General features: G+C 39.9%; 1 protein-coding gene across 3 annotated transcripts in view; it reads right to left on the reverse strand.

Annotated features, from left to right (window-relative positions):
* The window catches only part of DNAJC3 (DnaJ heat shock protein family (Hsp40) member C3), a 91,840-nt gene that overhangs the window by 34,871 nt on the left and 34,193 nt on the right, over window positions 1-22,776 (reverse strand). For 2 of the 3 annotated variants that reach the window (XM_035003173.1, XM_035003171.1), the window contains exons 2-4: window positions 17,183-17,293; window positions 7,746-7,870; window positions 5,723-5,797 (exon numbers count right to left, since the gene is read on the reverse strand). In XM_035003173.1, the coding sequence (XP_034859064.1) occupies window positions 5,723-5,797; window positions 7,746-7,814 (144 nt within the window). In that variant the 5' untranslated portion in view covers window positions 7,815-7,870; window positions 17,183-17,293. Of the gene's footprint in view, window positions 1-5,722; window positions 5,798-7,745; window positions 7,871-17,182; window positions 17,294-18,468; window positions 18,560-22,776 lie in introns of those variants that run through there. The other variant, XM_035003172.1, reaches the window with a different exon arrangement.

The raw sequence follows: 22,776 nt of genomic DNA on the forward strand, positions 1-22,776 counted from the left end.
TGAATTACTATATTGTACACGTGAAACTAATTTAGCACTGTATGTTAACTAACTGAAATTAAACTTTAGGGGCGCCTGGGTGGCTCAGTTGGTTAAGCATCCCTCTTGATTTCAGCACATGTCATGATCTCAGGGTTGTGAGTCGAGCCCTGGTTCAGGGTCTGCACGGGGCATGGAGCCTGCTTAAGATTCTCTCTCTCCCTCTCTCTCTGCTGCTCTACACACACACAGTCTCTCTCTCTCTCTCTCTAAAAAAAAAAAAAAGAAAGAAAGAAGAGAGTTGTATTTTCTCTACCCATCCTTCTCCCCTACATAATTTCTCTCTGGGCTCCTATCTCATGGACATGTAACCAATCTGAACAATCCAGAAACCTGGGCATCATACCTAATTCTTCCTTCTCCCTTACCCCATTCATTGTATCTCTCTGGATCCAATCTCCTAAATGTCTACCTATTTCTCTCAATCCCCACCTACGCTAGTCTAATCTTTGGCCTCCATAAAGTCGTACTTGGATTACTTACTGTAACAGCTTCACTATCAGACTGCTTTCACTCATGTCTTCTTCCAACCCATTCTCCGGAGTAGCCTGGATTTTATGGAAGAAAACCCTGATTCCCAGCATAAAGCCTCCATGACTATAAAAACAAAACAGAAACCAAAAAACCCAGCTCCTGGGCCTACATATGTCCTCTTTGCAATCAGATCACTGCTTCCCTGTCCAGTTTTCTCAGCTCCTGCTCTCATCATACCCGAGGCATCGTTTTCTTAAATGACAAGGATGCTCACTTCCTGCCAGGATGGGCCTCCCAGCCACTTTGCTAACACAGATTCATTCACCTTCTTAACATTCAGATTTCCAGTACATCCCCTCCTTTAAGAAAGCCCTTCTTGACCAGACTCCCAAATCCCAGTCAAGTTAGGGGACCATTCTGTCTGTTCCTGTAGGGCTCAATCACCACACTTTAGTTATATGGTATCATATTTGCCTGATTATTTTTTACCCTAGTAAAATCTTTCCAAGGCAGAGACTAGTTTTCTTCATCAGCAACTCTCCAACATCTACCACCCTGCCTTGCAAATAATATGCACTCAGTGTTCACTGAACTAACAAGTGACCAAATGCACTGGGGACAGCAGGAGTCAGTGATAGCTCAAAGACAAACTAAACCATGTAAGATACTGTTTAGGATCACGATAGCTGGTATGGACCTGAGGTGATGCTTATTTACAGGAGACCCTCCAGCAGCAGAGTAACCTGTACATACAACAAAGAACAAGATCCTCACTGTAGCCCAAAAAGAGATTAAGTATATTCAAACTTCTGTTCCATTATGTAAAATGTAGCTGAGTATACTTACCTGGTTGTATATATAGCACTTTATTAGTAAGAATAAATCTTTGCTACCTCTAATAGACTGGTAAATGCCCTTAATACCACAAAAAGCCCATTTAAGTAAAAACATATAAAGCAAACAAGTTATTATATATCATCTGTAATCACAAATCTCTAAAAATTAAAGTATAAGAATTCTTTGATTGGTAAAGATAAAATACAGTCATAACACAAAATTTATCTTTTCAAACCAGACCCAGAAATCATCTATTTTATGATAATACCATAATATTTTTTTTAATATTTTATTTATTTGAGAGAGACAGAGATAGCAAGAGAGAGAGTGCAAGCAGGGAGGAGAGGGAGAAGCAGGCTTCCGGCTGAGCAGGGAGCCTGACATGGGGCTCAATCCCATCCTGGGATCATGACCCAAGCCGAAGGCAGATGCTTAACCAACTGAGCCACCCGGGCTAGGGATTCTCTTTCTCTCTCTCACTTTCCCTCTGCCCTCCCCTGCCATTTGCACACATGTTCTCTCTCTCTCAAAAATTTAATTTAATTTAAAAAACACAGGAGAAAAACTTTGGGACCTAGGGATTGGTGAATAGTTCTTAGACAGGACACCAAAAAACACTATACATAGGAGAAAACAGAAAACCGATAAATTGGACATCAGCAAAATTAAAAACATTCGCTCTCTCACAAACCCTGTGAAGAGGACAAGACAAGCCATGGTGTGGGCAAGCACATTTGCAGACCACACATGTGATAAAGTATTTAAAATACATAGAAAACTTCCAAAACACAATAGTAAAAAAGCAAACAATCCAATTAGAACATGGGCAAAAGACATGAACCAGCTTTACACCAAAAAGGATGACAAATAAGCACAAGAATAGATCATTAAACATTAGGGAAATACAAATTAAAAAAACAATCAGCTGTCACTACAAACTTCTCCGAATGGCTAAAATAAAAAAGTGACAAAACCACATACTGGCAAGGATGCAGAGGAACATAAAATGGCACAGTCATTCTAAAAAGCAATTTGGTGGTTCATTCTAAAACTAAACAGGCAATTATGATACAACCCAGAAATTGTACTTCTAGGCATTTATCCCAGGAAAATGAAAACTTCTGTTCACACTAAAACCTGTACAAGAATGTTCATAGCAAAAAAAAAAGAATGTTCATAGCAGTTTTTTGGTGGTTTTTTTTTTAAGATTTTATTTATTTATTTGACAGAGACAGACACAGTGAGAGAGGGAACATAAGCAGGGGGAGTGAGAGAGGGAGAAGCAGGCTCCCTGCTGAGCAGGGAGTTTGATGCAAGGCTCGATCCCAGGACCCAGGGATCATGACTTCAGCCGAAGGCAGACACTAAACGACTGAGCCACCCAGGCGCCCTGCAGTTTTATTGATAATAGTGAAAAAGTAGAAACAACCCAAAGGTCCATCCACTGATGAATGGATAAAAGGTGACATACACATACCATGGAATACTTAGCAATTAAACAAGCAAAGTGATATACATGCAACAATCTGGATGAATCTTAAGGGAATTCTACTGAGTAAAAAAGTCAATGCCAAAAGTTTATATAATGTTTTAAGTCCATGTATGCAACATTTTTGAAATGTCAAAATTTAAGAAATGAATCACAAACTAGTGGTTGTCCAAAGTTATGGATGAGGGGCCGGAATAGTATGTGAGGGAAGTGGGTGTGGTTATAAAGAGGCAACAGGAGGGATCCTTCCTGCTCTCGCTATCTCTCTCTCTGTCAAATAAATAAATAAAATCTTTAAAAAAAAAACACACACAAAAAACCACCCTTGCTATTATTATTACGGGATTCTTCCATGAGAATGTGCAGCTGTACTGAATGATTTTTTATTTTTAGTTGAAATTTTTATTGAGATAATTGTAGATTCACATACAGTTGTAATTAATGATACAGAGAGATCCTGTGTACCCTTTACCCAATACCCACTTTTCCTCAGTGATAATGTCTTGTAAACCTGTAGTACGATATTACAACCAGGATATTGACATTGATACAATTTACCTGTCTATTCAGTTTTCCTCAGTTTTAGTAGTAGTGTTCACTTCTTTGTGTGTGTTTAATTCAGTACCCTTTTTCTTTACACTGCAGTTAACATACTGAGCAGGGGGTGGTTTTAAGAACACACTAGCGGTGGGCGCCTGGGTGGCTCAGTCATTAAGCGTCTGCCTTCGGCTCAGGTCATGATCCCAGGGTCCTGGGATCGAGCCCCGCATCGGGCTCCCTGCTCCGCGGGAAGCCTGCTTCTCCCTCTCCCACTCCCCCTGCTTGTGTTCCTGCTCTCACTATCTCTCTCTCTGTCAAATAAATAAATAAAATCTTTAAAAAAAAAAAACACACTAGCGGAAGTATGACTGTCAGAAAACAATCTAAAAGTGTAAAGTCTCATGAAAGTCCCCCTTCTTGTTTCCGAGAGGTTTTAATATCAATCACAGAAAAGACATTAATCAAGACATACCCAGAGTTCCAAGAACTCACTTCTCCAAAAAGATACATCCATTGCCCAGTAAGGATTAATTTTTGCTAAAGCTTTATTCTAAATTGTGTTATTTCTAAAAGGCTACTCTAATGTTGTGATTGGAAAAAAGTTCTAAGTAATAGATTTAACCATCTGTTAAAAAGAAGGAAACCCATTCTTATGCTTTATCATTCATCCATCCATTCAACAAATTTCTCACAACACTTGCTATGTACAAGAACTGGGCTGGGGAAAGGTGACCCCAACACCATGGCCTCCCCATCACCTGTCCTTCAGCCTGCTCTCAAGCATCTTCCCAAATAGTAAGGAAAAGTAGACAAACATAAAGGAACATCCAGTTTTACTGAGACCATGAGACAGCTACTGATTAGATTTTAATACAATTAAGTCTAATTTAGTTTTTTGGATTTCTCTGCATATGACTGAGCATTGTGACAAAGGTTATGAAAATAGTAGAAATTTCAGTTTTATATTCATAGTGGTTATCATCTCATAACTGAGCATTTTTATAAAGTACAAAAATGCAAATAATGAACAATGAGGTTTATACAGTTGACCCTTAGGGTTATTAGGGGCACGGCACCACCCACCCCCTACAGTCAAATCCACATACAACTTGACTCCTCCAACACTTAACTACTAGTAGCCTACTGTTTACCAGAAGCCTTATCAATAACAAAGTCAATTAACATATATTTCAAATGTTATATGTATTATATACTGTATTCTTATAATAAGTACACTAGAGAAAAGAAAATTTTATTTAAAAAATCATAAGGAATAAAAAATACATTTACACTACTTAAACAGTCCACATATAAGTGGACCCATGCAGTTCAAACCCATTTTGTTCAAAGGCCCACTGTATATATGCTCTTTCTAGACCACTCCAAAAACAAATCCAGACAGAATAAAAATGCAGGTCTTAAAATAAGCTTCATGAGGGAATGAAGACTTTGGCTCTCTCTCCAAATCGTTTTTCAATTACATGTAATCTGTACCATCCCCCAACAAATCCAAAACACTTTACACACTGTAAAATAGCCATATGGGAAATTACAAAATTCCGTTTTAAGAATGTCTCATTATTCCTTTCAAATCAAATGAAGGGTTTCCCAAGCACTTTTAGAATAGTTCAGCTGACATCTCTAGATTCTCATGGAAAACAAAGCAGAACATGTGAGCTATATAAACTGAATTAAAATTACGTATTATTGAGTGCCTGAGTGGCTCAGTTGGTTAAGTGACTGCCTTCGGCTCAGGTCATGATCCCAGGGTCCTGGGATCGAGCCTCATGTTGGGCTCCCTGCTCAGTGGGAGTCTGCTTCTCCCTCTGACCCTCTCCTCTCTCATGCTCTCTCTCTCTCTCTCAAATAAATAAAATCTTTAAAAAAAAATTATATACTCTTTCCACATATTTTATCTTCCAACTATTAAAGTGATTCCCGGGCACCTGGGTGGCTCAGTCATTAAGTGTCTGCCTTTGGCTCAGGTCATGATCCCAGGGTCCTGGGATCGAGTCCCGCATCGGGCTCCCTGCTTGGTGGGGAGCCTGCTTCTCCCTCTCCCACTCCCCCTGCTTGTGTTCCTGCTCTTGCTATCTCTCTCTCTGGCAAATAAATAAATAAAATCTTTTAAAAAAAAATAAAAAAAAAAATAAAGTGATTCCCTCATGTCAGTCACTATGTATTAATTCAGAAACTGTGATTTTTATATACACAAATCAGATGATTTTCCCTTTTAGCTATAAAGTTATTGCTAAATGTCTTACTATAAAAAGTCCCATATATTCACTCGTCTTCATAAAGATGTTCAACATCTTCATAAAACCAAATACAAACTGAACTTACCACTTTTTTAAAATCATCTTCTGCTTCATCAAGTTTTCCTTGTTTGAGTAATAAGTGACCTCTCTGTAATCTTGCCTAGAAAAAAGAAAAGGTGTTCCGAGTACCATGCATTTCCAAATTTTCTTTAAGCACAAAGAATAAAACCAAATGCACTAATAAAGCATTAATGAAATATTTATTTTTCCAATGTCCACTTGACAAAGGCACTCTTGAGAACAATTCCTGGAACCATTGAATGTGTATTACTTTTATTAAAGTATGCTTTCTTAAAAATACTTTTTGTGCTATATCCCCCAAAATTGAAAATAGGTGTCCATACAAAATCTTGTACATGTAATATTCATAGCAATAGCTAAAAAGTGGCAACAACCCAAACTCCCACCAACTAATAAATCAGTAAGCAAATGTGATCTATCCATACAGTGGAATATTATCTAACCATAAAAAGGAATGAAGTGTTGACACAGGCTACAACATGGATGGACCCTGAAAACAATATGCATAGTGAAAAAGATCAGACACAAAAGGCCACACACTGTATAATTTCATTTATATGAAATGTCCACATAAGTAAATCCATACAGACAGAAGGATACGTGGTTGCCAAAGGCCAGGGCATAAATGGGGAGGGGCTGCTAATAGGTACTAGATTTCTTTTGGGGGTGACGAAAGTGTTCTGGAACTAGACAGTGGTGATGCTTGCACAACCCTTTGCTCTTCTAAGGATACCAACTCTCTGATGACCAACGTGACCATAAGACAGAAAATACATTGATAGTCCACTAAAACGTATATATTACTTTTACAATACATAAAAATGTCCCTAATCCTCTGTTAAGTGCATCAACACACATAAAAAGCAAGATGAAAGCCACTTCAACTACCTAATAGCTACTATAATACTAGGAAAATGAACTACTTAACCTTTGTGAAAGGTTGTGCTTAGCTAGGTAAAGTAACAGAAAAAACTTTGACATTTGGGAATTCCATCCTAAAACAATATTTCAAACCAAACATTCACCCACACCTAATCAGTTATCCCTAGTCCTTTTTGGAATATGGCAAGATATAAACAATAAATGAGTCACCAAATTAATTTTGAAACCATCTAACCTATCCTATTATTTTAAGCCATTATGCTGACCTCCCAGTCATCAGGATATCCCACTAGACTATCAATTCCTCCATTTCTGAAGCCTCTGTGTTGGGTGCAGGGGAGGATCAGTCTAATTCACGACTGTGTCCTCACCACAAACCACTGCTTAACTGACCTATCTCCTTTTCTTTATTCCTCCTGCTACAGCCTTAATTGGAACTATTATCAGTCACCTGACAGCCTTTTAATTCAACAGCTTTTTTTAAATTTTATTATGTTATGTTAATCACCATACATTGCTTCATTAGTTTTTGATGTACTGTTCCATGATCCATTGTTTGCGTATAACACCCAGTGCTCCATTCAATACGTGCCCTCTTTAATACCCAACACCGGGCTAACCCATCCTAGAGCCCTCTAGAATCCTCAAGTTTGTTTCTCAGAGTCCATAGTCTCATGGTTCGTCTCCCTCTCCGATTCCCCCCCTTTATTTTTCCCTTCCTACTATCTTCTTTTTTTAACATATAATGTATTATTTGTTTCAGGGGTACAGGTCTGTGATTCATCAGTCTTACACAATTCACAGTGCTCACCATAGCACATACCCTTCCCAATGTCCATCCCCCAGCCACCCCATCCCTCCCACCCCCCTCCACTCCAGCAACCCTCTGTTTGTTTCCTGAGATTAAGAGGTCTTTCTAAACCACAAAGCTAACACCACTGCCAAGCTGCACCCACTGTTCCTCTTTTCACACAGACCTTTGATTGCAGAAACTGTGAGTTTTTCTTATTGCCCAGTCCTCTACACCACAGCTGCTTTCTCTGTCCTCCAGCTATGCCTAGCAGGCTGGTCCTCACCTTAAAAGACAAATTACCTCTTCCAAATTCCCATAAGTTCTCCTTTAAAGAAAGTTTAGATGCACTTACCGCAGTGAAATCCATCTTCAATTCAATCACTTTAGTTAAATCAGGAAGTGCTGCTTTTGATTTGCCCATAGCTAAAAAGACAGTAGCTCTCCGATAGTAAGCAATATAGTTATCTGGGTCACCATCTGAAAATTAAAATAGTAAGTATTGGCTCTTGGTAATTTATTCAAAACCCAAATAACCTGAACAGTACTTGAGTTTGCAATTCTCTTAAGAAAGGTATTAAGGAGGGGCACCTGTGTGGCTCAGTCGGTTAAGCATCTAACGCCTGGTTTCGGCTCAGGTCATGATCTCAGGGTTGTGGGATTGAGCCCCATATAGGGCTCTGGGCTCAGCACAGAGTCTGCCTGAGATTCTCTCCCTTCTCCCTCCCTCCCTCCCTCTCTGCCCTTCCTCCCGCTTGCTCTTTCTCTTGCACCTGCTTGAGTGCTCTCTCTCTAAAATAAAGTCTTAAAAAAAAAAAAAAAGAATTTCTTCATCAATAATGCATCATGTTGAGTAGCAAGATCACTGCAAATAAAGCCAGAACAGGACTGGGACGCCTGGCTGATTCCGTCAGTTAAGCGTCTGCCTTCAACTCAGGTCATGATCCTAGGGCTCGTGACCTAATGTATTATTTGTTTCAGGGGTACAGGTCTGTGATTCATCAGTCTTACCCATATCAGGCTCCCTGCTCAGTGGGGAGTCTGCTTCTCCCTCTCCCTCTGCTGCTCCCCGTTTGTGTTCCCTCTCTCTCTATATCAAATAAATAAATTCTTAAAAAAAAAAAAAATACTTTTATATTTTTAAAGAGTTGCCAAAAAATAAAAATAAAAAAATATGCACACAGAGACTATATGGCTACAAAGCTTAAATATTCATTATCTGAAAAGAATTCACTATCTGGCCCTTTAAAGAAAAAGTCTGCCAACCTCTGGGTTAAAATATTAACTATATTCAACTCATAACTTCTATAAGTATGCAATTCAGTCTTTGTCTTTGCCAAAATTTCCTTAAGTAAAAGACTGATTGAGAATGTGACTATGCCTTATTCACAGGACTTTAGAAAATTATAGACTTCCAATTAAACTGACATAGTAAATATGCAATCTCGGGGCAACTGGGTGGCTCAGCTGGTTAAGCGTATGCCTTCGGCTCAGGTCATGATCCCAGGGTCCTGGGACTGAGCCCCGCATCAGGCTCCCTCTCCCTCTGCCCCTCCCCCGGCTCATGCTCACTCGCGCTCTCTCTCTCTCAAATAAATAAAATCTTTAAAAAAAAAAAAAAAAGTCCAGGGCTCCTGGGTGGCTCAGTTGGTTAAGCGACTGCCTTCAGCTCAGGTCATGATCCTGGAGTCCCAGGATCGAGTCCACATCGGGCTCCCTGCTCAGCAGGGAGTCTGCTTCTCCCTCTGACCCTCCTCCCTCTCATGCTCTCTGTCTCTCATTCTCTCTGTCGCAAATAAAATCTTAAAAAAAAAATTTTAAAAAAAAAGTGCAATCTCTGCTCCCTCACAAATTCCAACTAAAATGGCAGTGAAGAAATAAAGGTACAAATCTTAGGACAAAGGAGGAGAATGGAAATGAGAGGACTAACTGAGTTAACAACATTTGAAAGAAGGAAAACAGATGGATACATTAGGTTTTGAGCTAATTCCACTCTGCGCAGTGCCTACAATTAGAAGCAAACCTCGTGCTGCCAAACAGGCCTTCTAGAAAGCAATTCTGAAACATGTATGTTCTTGACCAAATCCAGCCATGTGTCTTAAACAAATAAACATTTATTTATGCACACAGATGTTCCATCATTGTAAGATTTACAACTAAAACTCTCCGAAAGTTCTACCCCTGAAGGTCTTATCATTTGAAAAACATGACAAATGGGAATCTGTATGGCAGGATAGTATATAATCATTGAAAATCCTGGTTTTGAGCAGTTGTTAGTGGCATTAAACTACCTGAAGTACTGCTGGGCAAAGGTGGACCAGGAGGAGAGAGTAGGCTATACAACGTACGAAAGAAGGTGTACAAATGGCCAAGAGCACACGAAAAGATGTTTACCATCACTAATCATTAGGGAAATGCAAATCAAAACCACACCAAGATACCACTTCACATCCATTAAGATGGCTATTATAAAAAGAAAGGAAAAAAGAGGGAAGGAGAGAAACGCAGACAGAGAGAAATGGGGAACAACTGCTCGATGGGTACAGAGTTTCAGTTTGGGATGATGAAAAAGCTCTGGAGACGGATGGGGGTGCGGGCTGTACAACAATATCAATGCACTTAGTGCCACAACTTCGTACACTCACAAATGTCAAAATGGTACATTTTGAAATACGCATTATATTGTACTACATATTTTATTGTAGTTATATTTTTGAAAAACCAAGAGAACTGGGCATTTTAACAAGAAAAAAAGTTTAATTTTTTTTCTCAAATCTAAAACAAAAACCAAAAACAACCCATATATCACAGCTAAGCATCACTGAAATTTCTTTCCTGGTCAATTTTGCTTGGAAGACAAGGGAAAAGGAGCACTGTCAGCAGCTGTATATAGGGTATTTCCTACAAAAGACTGTAATTAGCCTGAAGAAAAAGTAAGAAACAGAGTAACTACACTTAGAGCATACATGATATAGATTATTTTTAGGTTCAGTTCATATTCAACTTAGAATGTGCAATGAATTAAACATGTGGGTCTGGCCATAAGAATGATTTGATACCTAAGGATTTCTGACGCTTAAGTGACTGCCTCTGAACGGAAAAGGAAATTCACCATTGGTCAACAGCAGCTACCTGGGCAGACAGATCGGGTTTTCTTCTTTATACTGTATATACATACTCCAAAATGTGTCACAATGAACATGGAGTACTTTCATGACTTATTTACACTAAGCAAAAAATAAATACTAGAAATTACATGATTTAAGGCCTGGAGTTTACATCACACACTGTCACCTTCATATGTCCAAATCCTACTCGATCTCTGAGACACAGCTTAAATGACCTATTTGATTACACATGTGAAAATATACCTTCCATTCCCTAAATTTCCACAGCATTCTGTAATACAGCATACCTCTCTTACTATGCCCATAACACTTACCACTCCCTCTGACATTACTTATACATACACCTCAAGCTAGAGAAAATAAATTCCTTGAGTAAATTCACTTTTGTCTCCCTTATCACCTGGCCCACAGGGACTCAAATAAAAGGAAATGGAAACAAATTCCTGATCACCACAATCAAGGCCAACACTGAGACCTGCCTAGGACAAGCAAGGGACTAGAAGAAGTCAGAACGGACACAGCTTGTTTGGTCTTTCTCTCATTTCCGTAGGACACTGTAATAATAATACTTGGCAGGTCCCTGGAGCTAGCCAGCTTCCCCACAGGCTCTCCTCACCCCTACCCTCCCCCAGAAGCTCCTCCCTTGCTTCGGGCCTCGATTCCTGGGTCCTTCTCATCGAGAAAGGCTTCTATTTTGTTTGCTTTCCCTAGTGCCATCCTGCTGTGGACAAGAAGGAAGCACAACAACATCAGCCCAGCCACAGACCAAGGAAAACATTTCCCAGCCTCCGGATGAATGTGGCTCCCTTCCAGAGCCAGGTCTGTAAACCTGGGGAACAAATGGTTTGTTGCCACACTCTGTTCTGCCCAGAAGAGGTTTTTGTCAGAGGAGACCAAAGACGGCGAGGGCTGAGGTCTCTGCTCCATCGCCTGCCCTCTGGTCCCAGCAGCCCTCCCGAGCTGGCACGGAGGGTCTGGCAAACTCCGCTGTCACTTGCTTTTGGAAGAGGAGCTGCTCATAGATTCCGACCTAACTGGTCCGAGAAAGTTTTCCATTTGGAGTACTTTCCATTCAGGAGGCAAAGCAAACAACTGGTCACACGGCTCCCTTTTTCCCTGCCAGCCACCCCACTCCGGGGATTCGAGAGAACGGACATAGCTCTTAAAGAGATGCGCCTCACCAGAATATTCAAATCATTCTCTCATGAAATTAGCAATGGATTTGCAAACACAGATGTTGCTTATTTTGAACTCTGTATCTAGTTCTTTCAAGAAAAGAAGAATGCTTAGTGCTAACATTGGGCATTTTATCAAGAAGGCACTTTCACTAAAAATTGCATTGGACTTCACTTTGGGAAAAAACTGACCATTTCAGTCTATGCAGAAAAACCTCCAAGGAGGATTATATATGACACAGCTTTTGTATTAAGTATTTGATTACACATATATTCAAAATGTCTATATAAAATAATTCTGGAGCATTCACTTTCATTTGCTTTATTCTTCAGTTTTTAGGTATTTTTTAAGACATGAAGTGGGAATTAGAACCCCAATTTATAACAATAAACCTACAAAAATGAGGAATCAAATGATAATGGCTCAACGTGTGAATCAAGAATCAATGTTCTTAGCTGTATGGGGTCACCTGAATGGCCAAACAAAATAGCTGTCCCTGTGTCTTCATCTTAAAAGACCAAAAGTTCCTAGAACTCATGTCCATTCCCATATCACTGTGCACGAAGCAGCAACTGAACAAGGGCTGGTTTAAGAAATTCATGCTTAGTGTCTCATAATACAAAATCCGATAACCTTGAAAATAATCACTTATCCTGTTATCCATTCAATACACAATGCAGTTCATTATTTAAAATACTCACAAGTCTGCATACAGAAATATTAGATTTCACTTGAAAACAGGTCATTCAAATTGTTATACTAGTTTATTAGAAATTTGAACATAAGGGGCGCCTGGGTGGCTCAGTCAGTTAAGTGTCTGCCTTCAGCTCAGGTCATGATCTCAGGGTACCTAGGATCCCCGCTCAGCGAGGAGTCTGCTTCCCCCTCTCCCTCTGGCCCTCCCTCCTGCTTGTGTTCTCTCTCTCAAATAAATGAATAAAATCTTAAAAAAAAAATGTGAACATGAGAGTTCATCCTAATCCTCAAACTACCAAACAACTCAAATATAAGAAAATTAGCCATAATAAAAAAACCCACAACTACTAACTGGAGAAAATACATCAGAAAGCCAATTATAAATGATGTAAACAGTGGCAGTGGAAAGCAGAAAGACCACCACCCTTGCCTAGATACAAAAAGTGTTTATTCTTGCTCCCAGCTAACCCAGCTCTACCGCTTCATTCAAACTTTTACTGAGTACCTACCAGAGATTAAAATAATGACTAAGGGGTGCCTGGCTGGCTCAGTCGTTAAGCGTCTGCCTTTGGCTCAGGTCATGATCCCAGGGTCCTGGGATCGAGCCCCACGTCAGGCTCCCTGCTCGGCGGGAAGCCTGCTTCTCCCTCTCCCACTCCCACTCCCCCTGCTTGTGTTCCCTCTCTCGCTGTGTTTCTCTCTGTCAAATAAATAATTAAAATCTTTTAAAAAATAAAAAATAAATAAAATAATGACTAAATAGGATACTGCATATCCTTAAGATGGTGGCTGATACACACACGTGCACACACAGAGGAATATTACTCAGCCATAAAAAAGAATGAGAGCTTGCCATTGCAACACATGGGTAGACCTAGAGGGTATTACACTAAGTGAAATAAGTCAGAAAAGACAAATACCATATGATTTCACTTATTTTTTTTTAAGTTTTTTTTTTTTATTTTTAAGTAATCTCTACACCCAATGTGGGGCTCAAGATCAAGAGTTGCATGCTCCACTGACTGAGCCAGTCAGGCGCCACTTCATCTATTTCATTTTTAAAGATTTTATCTTTAAGTACTCTTTACACCCAACATGGAATGCGAACTAACAACCCCAAGATCAAGAGTCACATGCTCTACCAACTGAGCCAGCCAGGCGCCCTCCATATGACTTCACTTATATGTGGAATCTAAAAAACAGGATAAGCAAAAAAACAGACTCTTAAATCCAGAGAACTGGTGGTTCTGGGGGTGGTGTGGAGAGATGGGTAAAATAGATAAAGGGGATTAAGAGGCACAAACTTAGTCATTTTATAAATAAGTCAGAGATGAAATGTACAGCATGGGAATATAGTCAACAATATTGTAATAACACTGTATGGTGACAGATGACTACACTTATTGTGGTGAGCACTGGATCATGTATAGAACTGTGAAATCAATGTTGTACAACTGAAACTAATATAACACTGTATGCTAATTACACTTCAATACAAATAATAATAATGATAATAACAATAATACTAAGATTCTACCTATCCCTAGGAAGTTCACAATCTTTTGAATTAGAATGTGACGTCTGGAAAGTTACTAAATACTCTTTGTTTCCTTCTGTCTAGATGTGACTAGTAATGCCCATCCCCATTTCACAAATGAGGTACAAATGTGGTAAGAAAGCATCATGATATGTTTAAGTGACAAATAAATGTAGACATGGATTTTGTTTTTTGATTTAGCAAATTGTGAATGGGATGCTGATTTTCTTACCAAGCAAATGGGGAAACCCATCATTTCAGAAATGCCCACCGTTTAATCCACCGCCTTAGACATTCATTCCTGCCAGATATAGAGAGCTAAGACATTCTGTTAAGTCTATCAAAAAAGTGATTTCAGATCCTAGAATTCATTACCTCCGTAAGATCATGCTGCAGGAATAAGAGGGCATCTTTCACACTGCACTGCAGTTTCTCTAATGAGAGATCTCTAAACAAAACTTGTGTCTGACTGCTTCGTAACACTGAGGACTGAGGTAAGTGCCACTGTTTCAGAAGACTAAGTGGAAAGTGGTAATCAACATTCTTCCCTAAATCACGGTTTCCAACAGATCAAGAATGTTTCCATGGGTTCCAAATTTTAAAACTCCTGCCAAAAAATATTCATTTGCCAGATACGAAAAAACTTCATATCAAATCACTGATAGATCTGTACCATACTGTAGAAACCATTTGTGCTGCTACTGAGTTTTAATACATAAACCTTTTACTGTGTTAAAAAGGTAATCATAAAACATACCAAGCCCAATTTTCAAAATGCACCTAGTAATTTTTCAAAAATGAAAATGGAAGGGTGCCACAACCATAAATAATGTCAACTATAGCATTATAATAAAAAAACAATCCCTTGATAACTCACAAGGCTGCTAGCCAAATTCTATTACAAACCCTACCATCAGTTTCTAATCACAGAAGTTAAAGAAATAAGTACATCACAAAACTGAGCAGTTGGGAAGCATAATAAATGAGTAAGCATTTAACGAGCTCTTTATACAGTCCGCGTAAAGCAAGGCATGAAGACGCGAGTGCCGTTTCCCCACCGCAGCACAGCCCCTCGGGCCGCAGCGGGGAGCGCACGCCTGGCCCGTCTACCAGGCAGGAGCCCGGACGCGCTCACTGCTGGGGAGAGGCGCTCACTAACTCACTGCGCTGCCCGAAGCAGCCAGTGGGGCCATTATAAAATCTGATGTTGGGTAAAGGAGACCATTGAAACGGAGGCTCTAAAGCTCTTTTCTGATACACACACATACACATCTCATAAGAGAGTCAACGGACCGTGACACCACCCCCCCATTACTATCTCTCACACAGTGTCGTCATATCCAATTTAAACTTTATTTTCTGAAGTTGGCTATGATCAATGTTTTACACAAACTAAAATGACGAATGTCCCGAACTACACAGGTCCTCCTCAGAAAGTATGACATGGGCACCATGCTGAGAATGGCTGCAACCCGCCAAATCATGACAGACAGAAGGACACTGTTCTGAGCTCTGAATACACAGTAGTGCTTCGCTTTCTACCTTCAGTGAATTCCACAAATCAATTACCATGTTCTAGCTTTACTAATTTACGTCTTTCAGCGACTACAACAACATTTTATTGGGTATTTTGGGAAAGAGACATCTCAAGAATTCTTGTATGGCACTGAAGCTAAAGAAAAACAGGCAGTCATTTTAAACTACTGTAACAATATTACACGGCCCTAATGTTTCTGCTAAATGTGAGATTAAAGAAAGCAAATAATAAACTATAAAGTAGGTAGGAGGTATAAGTTTCTGCAAATATTCTTGCGCTACTAGGGAAGAATCAGTATTTTTTTAAGACATGCTTTATCTAAGACAATAATGGAAACTTTTTTTCATTACTATGCTGCAGCACTGAAGACAGTTCAAATCACCAGAAAAGTGTGGCCTCAGTAATGACATGGTCACATAGTATATGGTCTCTACTGAAAAGTAACTTGTGTGAATTGTTGTGCCAATTACCCACCACTTCCCAAGGTGAGCTAATTGCCAAAATGAAAAAATTTCCTAATAGAAACTTCACATAGTTAAGAAAATCCTATTAACACATCAAGTCTGTTTTTTAAAAGTCTTAATTTTCAGAGACATAAAAATTATATTTCCACATACCTTACATGTGTTATTGTACCCTATTTTCAAAAAGATCTTTATATACGTTATTCTTCACCTAACCTTCACAAAGAAATCCTTTTTTGGGTAGCACAGTGAAAACTGCTAGGAATATGCAGGTCACTTGTTTAAGCCAAAATTTACTTACACAACTTGACCAATAATCATAGGATTATCAAGTGGCATAGCCAAGATTAAAATTTAGGTTTCCTATTATTCCAGAGAGCTAATAACACCAGTAATAAAAATCTGAGTTTTCAAAACAGCATGAAGAATAATATTGCCAAACCAAAATCTAATCATGTTCTGTTTACAAAGTAAATTATTAAGAGTAGGATGATAATTTTTCTGGTGAGCAGAACTGTATCTTATTAAAAATATGCAAAAAACAAAAAAACCCCACCTCATTACCCCGCAGTTAACTTGTCACTCTTAACCATCCCAAATAAAGGTGAGAATGCATAAATTTAAAAAAGGATTCAAAAAGTCAATGCCAAAAAGTCCTAGCACAAAAGTGTACGCAGTGACTCGTAAGAAAATCCTTTAAGCCCTCACTTAGAACCTATTTATTGTGGCCATCTCGTTTCTCTCAATCCCAACAGACTGAAAGGTGCAAAGACAGCTGACACTACAGACAAATACAAGTGAGCAACAGAACAGCCTAAGAGATGGAGGAAGTTTGGCCAACACGGAAGAGGCAATGGACAACAGGATCCCCCAAAGGCCCCAAAGTAAAATAATTATACCAATGTTCTCAAGTCATCAAGAAAATTAAACCGTCTTCAGTGAAATCTTCTAGGAGGGCAAAAAACTATATAATACAGTGAGAAAAGCTTTCTGTCAAAATTACCTTGAATTATTCTTGGTACTTACAGTAGAAAGTCTTAAGTTACCTGGAAAATTCTCTCGTGTTAGATACATACACATTTAAGTGTTGTGCATTTATTTTATTAATCTATTTCACCCAGAATCCTGTAAATATTTTTAAATGTTTTCCTTAAACATTAAATAATGTTTATTTTAAATGTTATCCAAAGAAGGAGCTGTTAATTATAATTCACTAGAATGGCCCCTGAGGGTTTTTGGTTCCAAGATACAAACCTACTGCAGCATGAAACTGAGATAAAGCATCAGCTAGCTGTCCAGCTGCAAGTAATTTCTTGCCCAATTCAAGATGTTTCTCAACATCTGCATTTACTCCACATTCAGCACCTAAAAACAACAACAAAAATAAGTTAACTTTCCGTGACCAAGACTTAATTCTGAAGAATAAAATGTTAAAAATACGGGGCACCTGGGTGGCTCAGTTGGTTAAGCATCTGCCTTCAGCTCGGGTCAATGATCCTAGGGTCCTGGGATCACCCTGTGTTGGGCTCCCTGCTCAGTGGGGAGTCTGCTTCTTCCTCTCCCTCTGCCCGGCCCCCCAATCACCTGCACTCTCTCCCTGTCTCTCAAATAAATAAATAAAATCTTTAAAATATATATATAGTTATCTGCTTCAGGAATCTGCTCAGATAAGAAGAGTCACAGAAGCTAAAGAGTGACATAGAAAAGGTAACAAAAAAGCACAGTGCTTCGTTTTACAGAGTACAAGTGACCCCAAAATATACGCATTATCACCCTGGTCAATCAAAAGAATGTAACCAGTCTCCAAAATATAAGGGAAACTGCATAACACAGTAGTAGTAAAAATGTGTCAAACAACAAAATCATAATTGCTTTGTTAAACTAGAATTTCATTTTTTTAAAAGATTTTACTGATTTATTTGACAGAAAGAGAGCACAAGTAGGGGGAGTGGCAGGCAGAGGGAGAGGGAGAATCAGGCTCCCCACCGAGCAGAGAGCCAGACGTGGGGGCTCGATCCCAGGATCCCGGGATCACGACCAGAACTGAAGATAGACGCTTAACCAACTGAGCCACCCAGGCTCCCTCAGAATTTCATTTTAATGAGTATATCGAGTCCACTCTAATATTCACGTACTTATTGAGCATCTACAATGCACCAGGCACTATTCTAGGTATTTGGGATAAGTGAGCAAAACAAACAAAAACCTCCGCCATGCACAGCACTGGACATTATGGAGGGAGGAGACAGACTTCAGAAATACACAGATCACATAGCATGGCAGGTAAAAAGTATCATGGAAAAAGTCAAGCCATGTGAGGACATCAGGAGTGCTGGGGCTTTCAGTGTTAAACAAGGTGGTCAAGGGTGGGCCTCACTGAGAAACTGACATCTGAGCAAAGACTTACTTGAAGGAAAGTAAGGAACTCACCACGCAGATACGAAGAAAAAGAGCTTTCCAAGAAGGAGCAGCCAGTGCAAGGGCCCTATGTCAGGAGCATGGCAGGTCATGTTCCAGAAACATGGTTCCAAGATACAAACCTACTGCAGCATGAAACTGAGATAGGCCAGCAGAGGCCAGGATGGCTATCCCAGAGCAACAGGAAGACAGTACCATAAGATGAGGTCAAGTAGGGGGCCTGACTGTGTCTGGCTTTGGTTTCACTCTGGGTAAAATGGGGAGCTACTGAGGAATTGTGAGTAGAATAACATGATCTGACTGTCTACGACAATTATCAATGTGCTACTTTCTCTGCTCTGAATTCATCCATCAGTACCTGGCTTTAAAAATGGACTGGTTTTTAAGCATTTCTTCCTTATACTGAGCACAATATTACACTCTGTCACAGTTAAATGTACCAAAGGGGCATTGCAGGAAGGACGCTTTCTGGATCTTGTTGCTGTCTTTATTTTTTTCTGGCTCCTGCTGCATGGTGCAAATGGGAGGATATCCAGTGGTGCCCTAACCTAGCCAGATGCCCACAGGTCCAGTCCCTCAGCAACCTGGCAGGCTTGACTGGGCACTATCTCCCAATGAGGACATCATACACTCCAGGCTGCATGCCCACAACAGCACCCCAACTTCCCATACTCACAAGCCAACCAACCCGGGCTCACCTATACCTGAGAAGGTTATTTCCTGCTTGCTCAGCTACAGTGGACCAGCTCTAGTCCCAGCAACTCAACAAATTTTTCTATCAGCAACTTTAGGTTGCACCTATAACTTGTCTAATAAGATCTAAACCCCAGACTTGAGTAGGGGGATCCCCTCTCAGTTGGCCCTCCTTTGGGGACCATCTGTTAGTCATAGAATATCCTGTAGAGCTTTGTTTACATCTTTATAGTTATTCTCCTATCATAACTTAACAATTCTTTATATTAAACTTCCTTCTTTTAAATTACTCTGTGGTCTCTGTCTCCTGAATGGACCCAGACTTATGTACTGTTGGCACTGGGGAGTGGTCCTAGCAGACAGACCCACAAAGATACTGGTTTGGTCATGCCCTTGAGCCTCTTGAGTGCAGTGCTGAGCTCACTGTCAATTAGAAATAAGATGTCAATAATCCATAGCAGGTATTAGAATCAGAATTAATCACGATACCATTTGTGGTTGACAGTAATCACATGCTAACTGGAAAACCAAGGCTGCTGCACTTGATCCCAATGACAGTAGTGAGGAAGGTAAGGACTGCGGTGGGGGGGGATTCTCTTAAGTGCACTAGAGCACTTACAGAGAGAAAGAACCTGCTAGCTTGAACCCTCAGCTCAAGTATCCCTCTGTGAGCTTCCACGGCAGCCCTAAAACAATCTCCTATTTTGGGTAGCCACAGAGCTGATCTAGCTGAAAATCAAACACAAAATTTAATTGAATGTGTATAGAAGGGTGCATATGGAAACTAAGAAGCCAAGCATTTCTCTTTTATAGTGAGCGTGATGTTAAGCTATTCAGGGTGTTAAATGGACACTGCAGAAAAAAAAAAAAAATCTTCGGAACAGTCATCTCTTGGGAAATTGAGAGAAAAGACACACTGGGAAGGGGCAAGAGAGAAACTCCCGGGGTGATGATAATGTTCTAATCTTGATAGAGGTATGGGGTACACTGGGATGTGCAATTATCAAAACTTAGCAAACAGATACTTAAAACATGGACAATTATACATAAACTTTACATCCAAAAAAGCTGTTGATGATATATGCATGTTAAAGTATTTAGGGGAGGAGTGCCTAGGTGGCTCAGTCATTAAGCATCTGCCTTCGGCTCAGGTATGATCCCAGGGTCCTGGGATGGAGGTCCGCATCGGGCTCCCTGCTCAGCGGGGAGTCTGCTTCTCCCTCCCCAACTTGCCCTGCTTGTTTTCCCTCTCTCGTTGTCTCTCTCTGTCAAATAAATAAATAAAATGTTTAAAAAAAAAGTATTTAGGGGAATGAGTACTGGTATTATTTTGAAATGTATTTTTAAAAAAGAATTAATGGATGGATAGAGAAAGGCCCAGATGGATATGTGTTAAAACCAAGTATGGTATTTGTATTAATGGTAGAATCTAGGTGACGGATACAGGAATGTACACTAAAAAATTCTTTCAACTTTGTGAAATGTTTAATAATAAAAATTTAGGAAAATATATAATATAGTGTTATGATGGGGGAACACACACAGTATTGTGTAAGGACACAAGTTAGGGCACCTAACACCTACAGTTAAATAAAATTTAAAATGCAATTTCTCAGTCACACGAGTCACAGCTTAAGTGCTGGGAAGCTAGTGACAGCACAGGAAACACTGTGAACAGTACAGAACACTTCCTATCATCACAGAAAGTTCTACTGGACAACACTAAGGGGGGTTTCCGGAGGTCTCACCTGAAACCTGAAGGAAAAATGGGAATACCACCAAGGTGAAGAGGTCTTAACAGGGAAAAACCAACATTCCAAACACGAAGAACACTGCATTTAAATGCCCAGAAGTAAGAGAATTAATGAGGCTTTCAGAGAAATTAAAGTCCTACATTTTGGGTAGCTCTCCTCTCCGTCATGATTTCATTATTCTGGAGTGGGTCACTTCAGGTGCTAGGTGAGTCTCATAAACAGCCGGAGGGAGAGGGAAACCATAAGGTATCTGTAACAATCATGCAGGTGACATGATGGTTATCTGACTGTGGAGCAGCCATGGAAAGAGAGAAGAACAGATTGCTCAGAGAACAGAAGAGAGAAAGAAGACTACACATGGCTTACAGCAACTGGATGTGGAAGCCAAGTGAAGAAAGAACAAGAGTCTAGGATGCCCACGGCAACTATGTGAGCAACTATGTGTGCCTGCCACTTTAGTCATCAAAAGCAACTGAACTCTTTTCCTCTACTACAGCAAAGAGCTGAAAGAAATTCACTTTATCTTGCTATTTGCCCTACTAAACAAAGTAGCTTTTTCAGCTCTCAGTGTTCCTAGTTCCTGTACAGTGTCTTATTTCCTTGGGTGCCTGATGGACCCCTCCAGGCAAGGAAGAAAGGGAAGAAGGGGAGGGAGGCAAGGAGGGAACCTTAACTTGATGGCCTCAAAAACTCAGGGTCCTGAAGAGCCCTGTTTGTTTGGGGCAACAACATAAAGATGTCTAACCCATTTAAGACAGTATGGGTAACACTTAGAGAAATTAGTTGGAGTTTTCAATGGGCTGGGAAAGCATTTGCTTTCCCTTTTAAAATGAGAATATAGACTCTTGCTCTGAAAATTCACTATGTAATAAAGATTCAGAAACCAGTTCTATTCTGACAGGTCAGCTGTAGTTCCACCTAATTCCATACCATATCCAAAAATATAACCTGCTTTTCATAACGAAGATTACAGAAACGAATGTATTTCATTCAACAAATGATACTGAATATGTACTATGTGTCAAACTGTGGCCATAACAGAGATGAATAGGGTGGTCTTTTCCAAAGAGACAATGAGGAGAATCCACCAGGCTTTAGCCATTTGAGAATGCTCTAGGCAGCAGGGTTCCCAGCAGTGACTGCAGGAAGACAGACTACTTCTGAGCATTACACTGGCATCTCTGCAACATACTGAAGTCTTTATAGAATACATAATACAAAGAATGGGACTGACTTCCAAGTAATCTTGAAAGGAAAGTGAAAGTATAGGTGAAACAAGATCAGCCATACGTTGATAATTTTTGAAGCTGGGCAAAGTACACCATGGTACACGATATTATTCTCCCTACTTTTTAAGATTTTCCCAAACCAAGTTTTTTAAAAAATTTAAATCCCTTCAATAAAGAGAAAACCAGCAGATAAAAATCTCATACATTAAAAAAAAATGTTCTGAAGTGGACCACAGGGACTAGATCAGGACAGCCAACTGAGAACATGAGCCTATCTCCCAATGTGCTCAAATTCCAGAAATGACAGAAGTTATTTAAAGAATACATGCATAACCTTTCCAAGGGGTGGGGGGGGACCTCTAAAAGAGGATGGCCATCAGAAAAACAGAAATTTTAGGGAAAAAACCCAAAAACATAGAAAGGACAGGATAGGGTTAGTGGGCAAAATCACATCCCAACACCTTCCTGAGGGAAGTGTGCCATGGAGGTGGATGCAGTTCTTTCTTTCTTTAAATTTTTATTCTTATGTTAATCCCCATACATTACATCATTAGTTTTAGATGAAGTGTTCCATGATTCATTGTTTGTGCATAACACCCAGTGCTCCATGCAGAACGTGCCCTCCTCAATACCCGCCACCAGGCTAACCCATCCTCCCACCCCCCTCCCCTCCAGAACCCTCAGTTTGTTTTTCAGAGTCCATCGTCTCTCATGGTTCGTCTCCCCCTCCGATTTCCCCCCCTTCATTGTCCCC

Source organism: Mirounga leonina, unplaced genomic scaffold (assembly GCF_011800145.1).
Source record: "Mirounga leonina isolate KUSES-001 unplaced genomic scaffold, KU_Mleo_1.0 Mir_127, whole genome shotgun sequence".
In the NCBI taxonomy this organism is placed as follows: Eukaryota; Metazoa; Chordata; class Mammalia; order Carnivora; family Phocidae; genus Mirounga; species Mirounga leonina.